At 48.2% G+C, this 13,135-nt stretch overlaps 1 protein-coding gene across 1 annotated transcript; it reads right to left on the reverse strand.

Moving 5' to 3' along the window:
* Nucleotides 1-475: 475 nt before the first annotated feature.
* CIMIP1 (ciliary microtubule inner protein 1) lies at nt 476-10,627 on the reverse strand. The gene is made up of 4 exons (XM_060032640.1): nt 10,512-10,627; nt 8,463-8,544; nt 6,738-6,839; nt 476-789 (listed from the first exon to the last, which is right to left on the reverse strand). The coding sequence occupies exons 1-4, from the start codon at nt 10,616-10,618 to the stop codon at nt 628-630; spliced, it is 453 nt and encodes a 150-aa protein (XP_059888623.1). The 5' UTR covers nt 10,619-10,627; the 3' UTR covers nt 476-627.
* Nucleotides 10,628-13,135: the final 2,508 nt, after the last annotated feature.

Below are 13,135 nucleotides of genomic sequence, written 5' to 3' on the forward strand. Positions count from 1 at the left end.
GGTCGGGGGCGGGGTGGACCAGGTAATCGGAGAAGGTTTTCTACGGAGCGCTTGGGAAACCCATCCTCTCCAGGAAATCCACACTCAACGGCGCATCTTGTGCCCGTCTTTGCTTTAAAGCTGTTGACGTATTGCAGATATCCTGGGGAAGGAGTGTCGAGGGACGCTCAAAGCGCTTTATTCCTCCTGAAAAGCAGGCCCAGGGGGATTTGGGTACAGAAACACCTGGCCAACAACCTCATTACAACAAGGATGCTGAGAAGGGGGATTGAAGGTGACATTAAAGGGTTTAGACAAATATTTAAAAATGGAATCACATCGTGTTTTTAAAAGCTATACCTAGAAATTCCCATGGTATTAAAAAAAATCAGAGGGTCTAGTTTGCTTTATTCATTGCATTAGCCAAGAATGAATATGCTACAAGAATGTTCCGGAAGGGAGGCATTGATGAATTGAAAACGTCTAAGGGCTGTTTTGTGTTCTTTGCAACAATATCCCATGAGCAGATGTGGAGGGGAACCCTGTCCTTGGTGGGGAGGCCGGGGAGCTCTTCCTTTCCTGGGCATGGGCACCGGCATCTGGCGGTCCACCCTTCCTTGCCCCAGGGGCCGGGGTCTCTGTCTGGACTCAGTGGACACCTTGCTTCGGCCAGTTTAGCTCCTTGGCATACGCCCCTTTGCAGCTTCTGATCTCATGATCGTACTCCAGACACTTGTTCAGGCCCGGAACCCCGGATCTCCAGCCGATGAAGCCCTGGGTCGTCTTTGGGACTGGGGGGGATGGGAGCACCTGGAATAGAAAGGCAGGGGGTTGAGTCGCCTTGGGCCACAGCAACATGAGGCGTGTCCACGGAGGCATCAGGATCGGTACGCCTGGTGTGGAAAAGACAGAAAGAACCACGGTACTGGCCCCCAAATAGACACATGGGTCAATGGAACAGAACGGAGAGCCCAGAAATGGACCCGCACTTCTATGGGTACTTAATCCATGACAAAGGAGGCAGAATATACAGTGGGGAAAAGGCAGCCTCCTTGATAAATGGTGCTGGGAAAACGGGACAGCAACGTGCAAAAGAAGCGAACTGGTCTACTTCTCACACCATGCACAAAACTAAACTCAAATGGATTAAAGACTTAAAGGTAAGACCTGACACCATAAAACTTCTAGAAGAAAACATAGGCAGCACACTCTTTGACATTGGTCTTAGCAATATTTGTTTGGATATGTCTCCTCAGGCAAGGGAAAAATAAACAAATGGGACTACGTCAAACTCAAAGGCACCTTCTGCACAGAGAAGGAAACTGTCAACAGAACAAAAAGGCCACCTACCGAATGGGGGAAGATATTTGCAAACGTATGTGATAAAGGGTTAATATCCAAGATATGCAAAGAACTCATACAACCCGGCATCAAAAAAACAAACAACCTGATTAAAAAATGGGCAGAGGACCTGAATAAACATTTTTCCAAAGAAGATGTACAAGTAGTTAACAGTCACATTAAAAGATGCTCACTGTCACTAATCATCACACCTGTCAGAGTCACCATCATCAAAAAGACAACAAATGACAAGTGCTGGCAAGGATGTGGAGACGAGGGAACCCTCCTGCGCTGTTGGTGGGAATGGAAATTGGTGCAGCCACTATGGAGAACAGTATGGAGGTTTGTCAAAAAATTAAAAATAGAACTATCATACTATCCAGGAATTCCACCCCTGGGTACTTACCTAAAGTAAATGAAAACACTAATTTGAAAAGATACATGCAGCTCTATGTTCATTGAACCAGTATTTACAATAGCCAAGATAAGGAAGCAACCGAAGTGCCCATCAACAGATGACTGGATAAAGATGTGGTCTATATACACAATGGAATATTATTCAGCCATAAAAATTAATGAAATCTTCCCATTTGTGACAACATAGATGGGCACTTAAAAGTGAAATAAGTCAGACAGAGAAAGACAAATACTGCATGATTTTACTTACATGTGGAGTCTAAAAAAACAAAACAAATGGACAAAAATAAACAGAAACAGAGTCATAGAAACAGAGAACAAACAGATGGTTGCCAAAGGGGTGGTGGAGGAGGAGAGGAATGGGTGAGGGAGAGTAAAAGGGACAAACTTGCAGATGCAAAATAAATGAGTCACAGGGATGAAATGTACAGTGTGGGGAACATAGTCAGTAATTATGCAATATCTTTGTATGGTGACAGATCGTAACGAGACTTACGGTGATCATTTTGAAATGTTTAGAAATATTGAATCACTGTGTTGTATAATAAGGACGAACATAGTGTTGTGGGTCAATTGGACTTCAAAAACAAAGAAACTCGTAGAAAAAGAGGTCAGATTTGCGGTTACCAGAGGTGGGGGTGGGGGAGGGGGAATTGGATGAAGGTGGTCAAAAGGAACAGACTTCCAGTTATAAGACAAACAAGTGCCAGGGATGTAACGTACAACAGGATAAATATTAGGAGCACTGCTCTACGTTATATATGGAAGCTGTTAAGAGAGTGAATGTTAAGAATTCTCATCACAAGGAGAAAATAATTTTGTTTCTATTTCTTAAATTTGGTATCTATATGAGAAGATGGACATTCGCTAAACTTATTGCGATAATCGTCTCATGGTGTACGTAAGTCAACTCATGATGCTGCACAACTTATACTTACTTAGTACTGTATGTCAATTATAGCTTAATAAAACTGGAAGAAAAAATTAGAAAGAAAAGACAGAAAGAAGAGCCAGGGTCCCTAAGTAAGGTGCGCTGAACGTAAGCGCGCTCCGATCAGCTGGCCTCGGAGATCACATTTTCCCTGAAAGTAACGATCACCAAACATGTCTCTTTATCTCGTAATGCTTAACACATTTAATTCACGACCCAAGGAAATAATTTTTATTTGGTAGAAGAGCGAAAAAGAGAAAAAAGTAAGGTGCAGAAATAAATACTACAGTTCACAGTGCCCTTTATAAAATACGTGGCAACATTGTCAGATGGTATCCTGGCGGTTATAGGTTTGATTAGAAGGTTTTACGATACGTGTGTGTACACGCACACACACACCCAAACCATAGATGCCACAGGAATGAAAAACAATTGAATTTAATTAAAAACCAGAAGGGAAATGGGATTCTATCTGAAATGAAAAAAACCCCACAATTTTGTTTGTCAATTCCTTGAAATTTGGAAAATTTTTGGAAAATGAGGCTAAATGTTTATGCAGGTTTCTCCCTTCCATTTGGAATAATCTTCTGTTCTGCTCTTACGGGGGGATTTGAACCAAGCCAGCAGTGAGGAATATTTGTTCCAGCAGAAGAACCGAGAGGAAGAGGTTTAGTATGCTTGGGGTTACGAGTTCACGCTTGGCTCAGAGGATCTTTGAGTGAGGCGGTGGCCGGAGGGGATGGTCCTGGTGGATGAAGCCCCTTAACATATATTCTTGCTGAGGTATTAAAATGAATCTCTTGAGAGCCCCCATGCAGGGAGGGCCATGAACATACGCCAACGAGGCCAGAATTTCCTCCAGCGAGCCAGTTCTCCACGATGCTGGGACCTCGGGAACACACGGGACCAGCCTTCAAGTCTATCTCCAACTGGTAAGAGAAATGCAGTCAGAACCCACCCTGGGATGCCACACTTCACCCACCAGATGAAGAGATGAAAACACCACCGTGAACGAGCTTATGGGAGAATCTGTTGTTAATTCTCTGTGAAGGGCAATCTTACCGTCATCTACGAAAAATGAAAATGCAAACGCTCTTTGACCTGACAGTCCATCCCTAGGCATTTATCCTAAGACATCCTAATACCTGCACACGCACATACCAAGGCCCTGTTTGTCATAGCCAATGCCTGGACACAGCCTACGTGTCCATCCACGGGGACCCGTTCAGCCACAGCCCCTCCACACCGTGGAAAACTACGCAGCAGTTTAAAAGAATGAGGTCGCTCTCTATATTCTCAGATGGAACGACTCTGAAGACAAACTGCTAAGAGAAAAAAAGATGCATAAAAGATGTAAAATATGGTATAATTTGTGTACGAAGGAAAAAGGGCTAGAACCCTCCACATCCACTTGGATAGACATATTGCATCAGGGGAAGGGTGCAGAGACGGGGGGCAACAGCTCTCAGGACTCGGGGGATGGAAGGAGGCTTTTCACGGCATTGCCCTTTGGGGTATAGGATGCCTGTTAAACCATAAATGTATTTTTTTTTTTTTTGCGGTACGCGGGCCTCTCACTGCTGTGGCCTCTCCCGCTGCGGAGCACAGGCTCCGGACGCGCAGGCTCAGCGGCCATGGCTCACGGGCCCAGCCGCTCCATGGCATGTGGGATCTTCCCGGACCAGGGCACGAACCCGTGTCCCCTGCATCGGCAGGCGGACCCCCAACCACCGCGCCACCAGGGAAGCCCCATAAATGTATTTTTAAGGGGTCTATCCACCTGAAGAGGGGATGGGAAGGAGGAAGACGGGAGCCATTTCTTCGGCAAGGAAGGAAGCTCAGAGGGAAACAAGCAAAGTACCTTTCTCTGCTGGATCGTGAGACTGACCCTCCACTCCTTCCCCCGTCCACCCCCCAGGCTCTGACAGGGGTGTGGCTTCCACACCTGGCCTTCTCCTGAGCAGAGGCTCACACAGGGAGAAATCATGTTCCGTTTTGTTCTGGTCCCAGGACAGTTCCTCTCTTCTCCCCCCCAGAAGGGGATGCTGTTCTGCTCTCTAGGTGGGAGCACCTCCTTTGAAAAGATGATGATTCTGGTGACAGCCGCCACCCAGCCTGAACAGGCACAGGGGCCATTTGTCAGGATGGCGGAAGGAGGGGCCCAGCTTCCCCAGGAGAAAGGCACTTACGGGGACCGCTCGTGGCCAGGAGAGACAGCAGGGTCCCTCGGGGACCTCGGAGTGGAGGCGGGGGTAGGGAGGTGGCAGAATTAAAACCCAGCAGTGGAGAAATAGCAGAGCCTCTACCTGCCCCGCTTGCACGGTCGCTGGCCAGCCCAAGGGTTCCAGTTGGAGTTTGTGCGGGCAGAGCGGGTTCCCCACGTGTGTGGTTCATTTGAACAACCACTGCATTTCTGGGCACGTCTCCCAATAAACTTACGGACCGGGAGCAAAACACTGTGTCTACAAGGCTGCTCCTTGCAAACTGGGTACAACCTAGACGTCCAGAGATCGGGGAAGGGTATACAAATCATGGTCGACCCGTACAATGGAGAAAAATGCAGTCAGTAACGTAATATGATTTGGAGTGCTGTAATTAACTGCATGGAAAGATATATAGGGCATATTGTTAAGTGAAAAAAGATTACAAAGCAGCCCGTGGAGTTTGATTTTTAAATATATATATATATATATATATATATATATATATATATATATATATATATATATGCATGTGTGTGTATGTGTGTGTGTTTATTGAAGGAGCAGTCAAAAAATAACATTTAAGAGTATGGCTCTGGAATCAGACCCACCTGACCTTGGGAAAGTTATTCAGCCTTTGTCAGCTTCAGTTTCCTCATCTACCAAATGGGTTTGATGGCCATTATAGCCACTTTCCAGGGATGTTGTGGACATAAGATAACCATGTAAAGCACTCAGTATGGGGAGCAACTAAAGGACAGTAATAAAATAAGAGCTAGGGCTTCCCTGGTGGCGCAGTGGTTGAGAGTCTGCCTGCCGATGCAGGGGACGCGGGTTCGTGCCCTGGTCCGGGAAGATCCCACATGCCGCGGAGCGGCTGGGCCCGTGAGCCATGGCCGCTGAGCCTGCGCGTCCGGAGCCTGTGCTCCGCAACGGGAGAGGCCACGGCAGTGAGAGGCCCACGTACCGCAAAAAAAAAAAAAAAAAAAAGAGCTAGCATTTATTGGTGGTATATGGAGGCATAGAAAACATCTGGAAGGAACTCCCCAAAATGTTAACCATGGGTCAGGGTACATACAGATGTTTTAATGTATGATTTATATTTTGCTGTATTTCTAGAAAAATCACTGAGCCTCTATTGTTGTATAATCGGGGGGAACCCTCTCAACATCTCAGTGGAATGCATTCATTCATTCATTCATTCATTCGGCTAACAGATCGTACCCACTGAGCACCCACTACGAACGAGCTGGCCACCCCATCAGACCCTGAGGGTGTCAGGAAAAGAAAATGCAGAGCCTAACACCCCCACCCCTGGCCGCCTTCATCCTGAGTTTTCATCCGCTCTCCCCATCAGGACACAGAAATGCCTTCTCCGTAGCTGGGCAGAGAGCAGAACCCAGGATTAAAGTGACAGATGCATGAGAGGAGACCCAGGGACATACAGAGCTCAGCAACTTCTAGAGACATCTACCCTACATCCACAGCTGATGGGTCTCAGGTGGGAACACCATCTAAGTCTTCACCCCTCTGGACAGCCTGGTCCCTCACTCAGCAACAAGAGCAATCTCTTAAAAAGGCAATTCTCAACACGCCGTGGCCCTGCTTCCCACTGCAAATCGGGCTCAAATCCCAACTCCTTCCTCTGGCCTCTGAGGTCCCGCCCATGTAGGGACCGGTAACCCGCTGTGTCTTGCATGTGTGCGCTTGGAAAGGGCTGGAAACCTGCCTCCCCGCAGGCCGGGCGCCGCTGTGTTCTTACCTGTGCAGGTGGCTGGGCCCACCAGGAGCAACACAGGAGAAACACCGTCTCCGGTGGGGTTGATTTCTTACTTAGGAAAGCAAGTACTTAAAAGGACTTTGCGAACCTTGATGTATTTCTCCACTGGGGTCACTGGCCGGATGCGGAAGCGCTCGGGAAGCTCGATTTTGGGCTTTGGGGTGGCAGGCTCTTCTTCACGCTCGATCAGCTGAAACACAATCCCCAGGGATGGGGCCCCGCAGGCTGAGACCTTGGAAGCTTCCCCTCACTGCCCCCCCAGGACAAGGCACTTTACAGGTTAGGTGGTGCTCAGATCACAGTTAGAAAGAGGTGGCGTGGGGACTGGCCAACAGGCCAGCTCAGCCCCAGGCCCTTGCAGACTGCCTGTTTACAGCCCTGCTGAGTGATTTGAGAACACGTCACAGGTTATGGACTTAGACTAAAACATGGCAGCAAGGTTCAGGACCAACCTGTAAACTGTGAGGAGAGCTTCCATCCCCCCTTTTAATTTTTAAAGCAACTTTGAACCCTTCAAAAACCCAATTTAATTACACATAAGGAATATTAATATAGACTCTTTTATGCATATTATATTAATAAGGACTCATTTTAGGCATAAAATTTCAAATTGTGTAACTCTCTAAGTATTAAAAAAACTCATTAAGAATGGCATAATTTCAGCGCTAGTGGGACGGGGTGAATTACAAAGGGGCTTTACGCTGCCTAGAATCATGGACATTTTGAATTATGTGGCCTTTGTGCGATTCTGCCTCCCCAGAGAAATGTGGTTTCCTCATGTTGTGTCCTGGAGATCACGTGGAAGGTTGCAAACCACTGGCCGCAATCCCAGTGAAGCTCACACAAGCATTCTGCGAGCCTGTTGGCGTCTTATAAATCCAAGCCACTATTCTAGACTCAGAGATTTCATTAAAGCGTCTGGATTTCTGGACTCTTATTTTATTTTTTTTGCGGTACGCGGGCCTCTCACTGCTGTGGCCTCTCCCGTTGCGGAGCACAGGCTCCGGACGCGCAGGCTCAGTGGCCATGGCTCACGGGCCCAGCCACTCCGCGGCATGTGGGATCCTCCCGGACCGGGGCACGAACCCGTGTCCCCTGCATCGGCAGGCGGACTCTCAACCACTGCGCCACCGGGGAAGCCCTGGACTCTCTCGAACAGTCAGAAAATACAGCCAGTCTGCTTGCCTGGTAGCCCTCAGCTGGGCTGATGGTGGCTGCCTCTGGATGGGGTCAGTGGTCTCTTTGCTGGTGTCCCCATCACTCCCTATTAATTATGCCTGGTCCTTTTCCTTGTTTCTGTTTCCTATCTGGTGTAGGAAATACCAAGAGTATTTTCCTAATAATCGTGCCGATATTCACTTGGCCTCTCCTCTCTTTCCATCTGAACGTCACAGTCACTCAGTGAGGCAGTGAGGACTGTCACCCCATTTTACAGATGGGAATTCCAAGGCCGAGTGGCCCTGGAATCAGCCAGACCAGCATCTCCCCTTGGTGCCTCTCTTTCTGAGCTGTGTGACTTTGCACTTCTTTGAGCTCAAATTCCTCATTTGGAAAATGGACATCAAAGAGCACGCCCCTCCGCACAGGGGTTGTCGTGTGGGTTCAATGAGCTGGTTCGGATGAAGCACGTAGAACGTGCCTGGCACATAGTAAGTACTCAATAAATTTGTGAATGGGAGGAAAATTCAGGTGTCAGCCGTCTTCGCCTACAACATGCTCTTTAATTTATTCTTGCAAATTATACACTTCATAACCATTTATTCTTGGAAATGATTGATTCTATAACCTCTGAGCTCATCAAATTTACATTTACCTCCTCGAGGGGGGTCGTTAAAAATCCCCAGTTCGTTGCCCAGTTTTGCCGTGCCTCGTTTTCAGCCTTCAGGCGGTACGTCCTGAAAAAGAAAGCTCTTAAATGCCAGACATTTGAAAAGGGTTAAAGTAGCAAACCCTAAGGTGCAATGGGGAGAATTTTACATTCTTCAATGCATCTGGACTGAAGGATGATTCCGTGTCAGGGAGGAAGCAGGAGTCCCTGTCGCTGGGGACTTCCCACTAATGTAAGGAAGACACATGTCTAAGAACCAGAGATGCTGGTTGGGTGGTACATTGGGGAGCAGACAGAACTGGGGCTGACTCTGCCCGAGGGGTCATCTAGGAATGGAATCCTTGTTTTGGGGGCCCCTGGACCTATAGTAATGGGGGAGTGTTAAATCATTATGGAGGTACATATAAGGTTCCTTTGTTTTCAGAGCAAGGACCAGGCCAGAGTGAGTGAGTCCCTGGGATGCAAAATTTAAGGAGGTGCCCACTCTCAGGTTCCTGCAAGCACAGAGCCAGCACCTGCATGATCTTGAGATGGAGTGCCCCCCTTAACTATTGCACTCCAGATGCCTCACTCATCCCACCCTAATCCTGGCCCTGCTTTTGCTCCACATTGAATATAATTTATACATAACTACCTAGGAGCTGAACTGAATTGCAATTGAAGAGCGGGTGTGTTGCATTTTGCAAAAATCTGATTAAACATTTATTCATTTTGATTTTCAAGTTTCTTTTCCTATTTTGGAATCAATATCTGCACCCCAAGCCCCCTCTGATGTCTCAACAGTTTCAGAGGCCCTGGCCAAATTCTTTCCCCGGACACTGAGCATCTAAAGCAGAGTCTATTTCCAAGGGAGCTGTAACATGAGACAAAAATATGAGCCATATATGTAATTTAAAATTTTCTAGAGCCACATTTTAAAAAAAGTAAAAATAAACAGGTAAACTTAATTTTGGTATCACTTTTTAGGGGCATGAAGTTTTCGAAATCTAGTATTTTACATTTACAGCTCATCCCAATTTGGAATAACCACGTTTCAAGTGTTCAAGTTTGGACATGGGACAGAACAGTCTAAGGGCTTAATTGGCTCTGTTCACACAGGAGGGGCCATCTGATTTGGGTCTTGAAGGATGAGTAGGAGTTTGTTTGGTGGGGGAAGAGAGAAAAGGGCATTCTAGGCAGAGCAAACAGACCCTGCTAATACCCTGCTAGGTAGTATTTCCTATAGTGGGTACTTGGATAAAAATAAAGATTTAAAAAATAATAATAGCATGTATTTATTGCAAATAATACTGGCTTTCCATTTTCAAGAGTGATATAAAGTTTCCTATAAAAATAAGTTCACTAAGTGAAACAAAGCTAATTTAAAGAAAAATATGAAGTGACTATTACAGGGTTTTCAAGGAAATGGTAAAAGTCATAGAGATGACAATAGGATAACTGAAGTTTAAGAGGTGAGCCATGATGGTTTGTTGTTGCTAATATTTACTTACTTGCATCTAAATTAGTAACTTCCCATACCCGTTAAAACTTCAAAGAGATGGGATACTATTTAGCAATGGGATAGAATGCCAAATAAAAACATCCATTACAGATGTCTGCTGAACATAAATCTTTGAGAAAACGGATCTATTCTTTAAATTAAAGCTTCTTGTTCAAAAACCAGGACAAGCAAGCGAGAATGTGACGTGCTCTCATTCGAACTGAACAAACATTAAGATGTTTTAAGCATTTGGTAAATATTAAAAATAAGCACACATCAGTCGTATCTCAACAAGCAAAGCTTTGCAGCGGGTTGTAAAGGCAGATGCAAACTCTTTCACGCCTTTGTGGTGTGCCTAAGAAAAGAAAAAGAAAGGCTCTTTCGTCCCTAACACTGCCCGCTTTCCGCAAGGCCCCCCGACCCCCTCCAGGGCACGCTCTTCGCGCCCAGAGGTCGATCACCTCCAGGACTTGGTGGGGAAACTGAGGCGGCCAGGTTGAACACTTCAGGTGGGAACGGCCCAGCCCACTGGGTTCCCGGTTCCCGGGCGTTACCAGATCTCGTCCTGGGCCACGAGGTTCATGCGCTCGGCCTCGGCCCTGCTCATGGGCTTCTGCGCCATGGGGCCTGGGGTCTTGGAGCGCCCGGCACCCTCGGCCATTGAGTTCAGCGTCTCACGTCGCCTAGGAGACGGGTTGCCAAGCAACGCAGGACGCGCAGGCGGAGGCGGCGCAGCACCTGGCGAGGTTGTGGCCGCCTGGCTCCGCGGCTTCCGTGCGCCCACTGCCAATCTCAGTCCGCAGCTGCGCTCTTCGCCCGCCTCCCTGCCCACCTGCCGGCTCGCGGGCGCAGCAGCCCTTCTCTGCGGAAAACCTTGGGGAAACCTCAAGACCTTACATTCCCTCCTCCCTTTAAAATTGAGACCTGCAAGTATACAGGCCAAGTGGACCAACCCTAAGCGTACCGAGCTTAATGGATTCCGTCATAGAGACCTCTGTAGCCACCGCCTGGCTTACGAAATAGGTCACTCGACGCCCCGCCCCCCAGCGCCCGTCGACTTTTCTCGGCAGAGATTTGTTTCATCACAATTTGAACTTTGTGTAAGCGGAATCATCCTGGTGTCGTTTTTGCCTGGCTTCCTTGGTCCAGTGTTACGTTTGAGTGGTTCATCCATGTCGCTGCGAGTAGCCGGGGTGTGTTCACTTCGATGTGGGCGTCACTGGGGCTGAGTTTTGGGGCCTCCATGAAAGTGCTGCTGTGAGTTTCAGCGCACATGGCTTTTGGAGAACATATGCATGCATTTCTTTGGCATGCACTCTTTATAACCATCTCCAAATGCAATTCAAAGATAATATTGCCTCCAGACCCTACACCCCACACTCTGTCTTTCACGCCCGTCAACACCAATCCCCCATCATTAGGATGCTCAATGGGTATTTGTTGACTGACTCAGCGACGACCCCCCCCCCCCCCGACTTCCATCACACCACATTGTCATAGGCCGGGGCTGGAAAATGTGTCTAAAAAACAGAATGTGCATCCTCTGCGTAGGGCAGGGGAATGTTCCTCTGCCTGAGAGCCACGAGATGCACAGGCGTCCAGAGCCTCATGGCACCGAGAGAAGGAGGCAGCAAGCTTCCGCTGACCTACAGGTCATCTCTGGACGATTAGCAAGAGCCTCGGAGAGGACGTGGGTGCTTTCATCTCCTCACTGGGTATCGGCTATCCTCCCTGGCGGGCCTCCCTGACTCTCCATTCCTGACCTCCTCCTTATCCACAGATTTGTGCTTTTATGGGGATGTTTTGAGGATGTGTTTTCCCCTCTTGATGACGTTCCCCACACCCTAGGTGTGTGATGCTCTTCTTGGCTGCTGGAAATGCTGGGTGGAGGCCCAGGATTGGGGTGGTCCCTACTGCTGCCGCAGCTGAAATAGTGAGGGGGCAGGCAGGGGCTGGAATCAGAGCTGCAGAGATTCATCAGGGTGATGTGTAGCACGCTGTGGCCATGGCTGAGCAAGCCAGCCCACCAGGCTGGGTCTCCAGCTGGGCCCGGGATTTTCTTCCTGGCCCTTTCTCTGAGGTTGCCATTCCTACAACGGGAGGGAAGGTATCCTGGGAAGAATTGTGAACAGTAGATGGCTAGGAAGAGAAGAGGACCCATCATGCAGCGGGGCAAAGTCTGCTTCTCTCTTGGGAAGCTTCTAAGATGATTCTGTTAAAATGATTAACTAAGCATAAATTCGTTTACTGAAAGTCTGTATGCCAGACACCAAGAGTTCATTCATTCTACAAATGTTTGCTGAGCACCTCCTGTGTGCCTGGGGATCCAGGAGGGAACACGACCGGCAAAGTCATTGCCCTCCTGGGGCTGACTTGTCTGGAGGGAAGACACAGAATGAAGCAAGTGAAGACAGATAAACAAACGCACCATAACCCCAGGGAGAGATGCGTGCTGTCAAGGAAGTTACATCAGGGAAGCAGGCTGGAGGTGACAGAGTCAAGTGAAGGGGTACGGAAGGGACGATCCTAAGTGGGGGGCCAGGAAAGGCCTCTCTGAGGAGGGGACGCCTGAGCACAGAGCTGGAGAGGGAGGGACCCATGCAAAGGGGTCAGAAGAGTTTTCCATGGAGGAGGGAAGTGCAGGGCAAAGGTCCTGAGGTAGAACAAGCCCAGGCTGTTTGAAGACCAATAAGGAGGCCAGTATAGCTGGAGAGCTCCCTGCAAAGTGTGGCTGGGTGCAGAAATGAGAAAGCAAGCAGAACTTCTCCCAGGAGTTCAGTTAAGCAGGGACACGGATGTGGATGCAGCTTCATATATGAAATAACAGTAGGATGAGAGCACCCCAGATGAGGCAGAAAAGTGCAGAGGAGGTGATGAGTGAGTGGGGTTTTGAAGGTTGAATAAGAGTTTGCCAGTCTTGCCCATTCTCCTCAGAAATATCTGCACAAGGCATCCTGGGGGATGGGTCCAGGTGGAGAAATGGGCAGAGAATTATGGTTAAGTGCGCAGGCTTTGGGATTGGATGTGGGCTCAAGTTCTGGCTCTGCTGTGTACCATCTCAGCGGCCGTGGGCAAGCTGGTTAACCTCTCTGAGCCCCAGTTTCCTCACCTGTAAAATGAGCTTGTAGGGATCTTAGCAGGCTGTGAGGAGGAAATGTAAAGGGCTCCACACGGTGCC

The sequence above is a fragment of the Delphinus delphis genome, chromosome 15, assembly GCF_949987515.2.
Source record: "Delphinus delphis chromosome 15, mDelDel1.2, whole genome shotgun sequence".
Classification (NCBI taxonomy): Eukaryota; Metazoa; Chordata; class Mammalia; order Artiodactyla; family Delphinidae; genus Delphinus; species Delphinus delphis.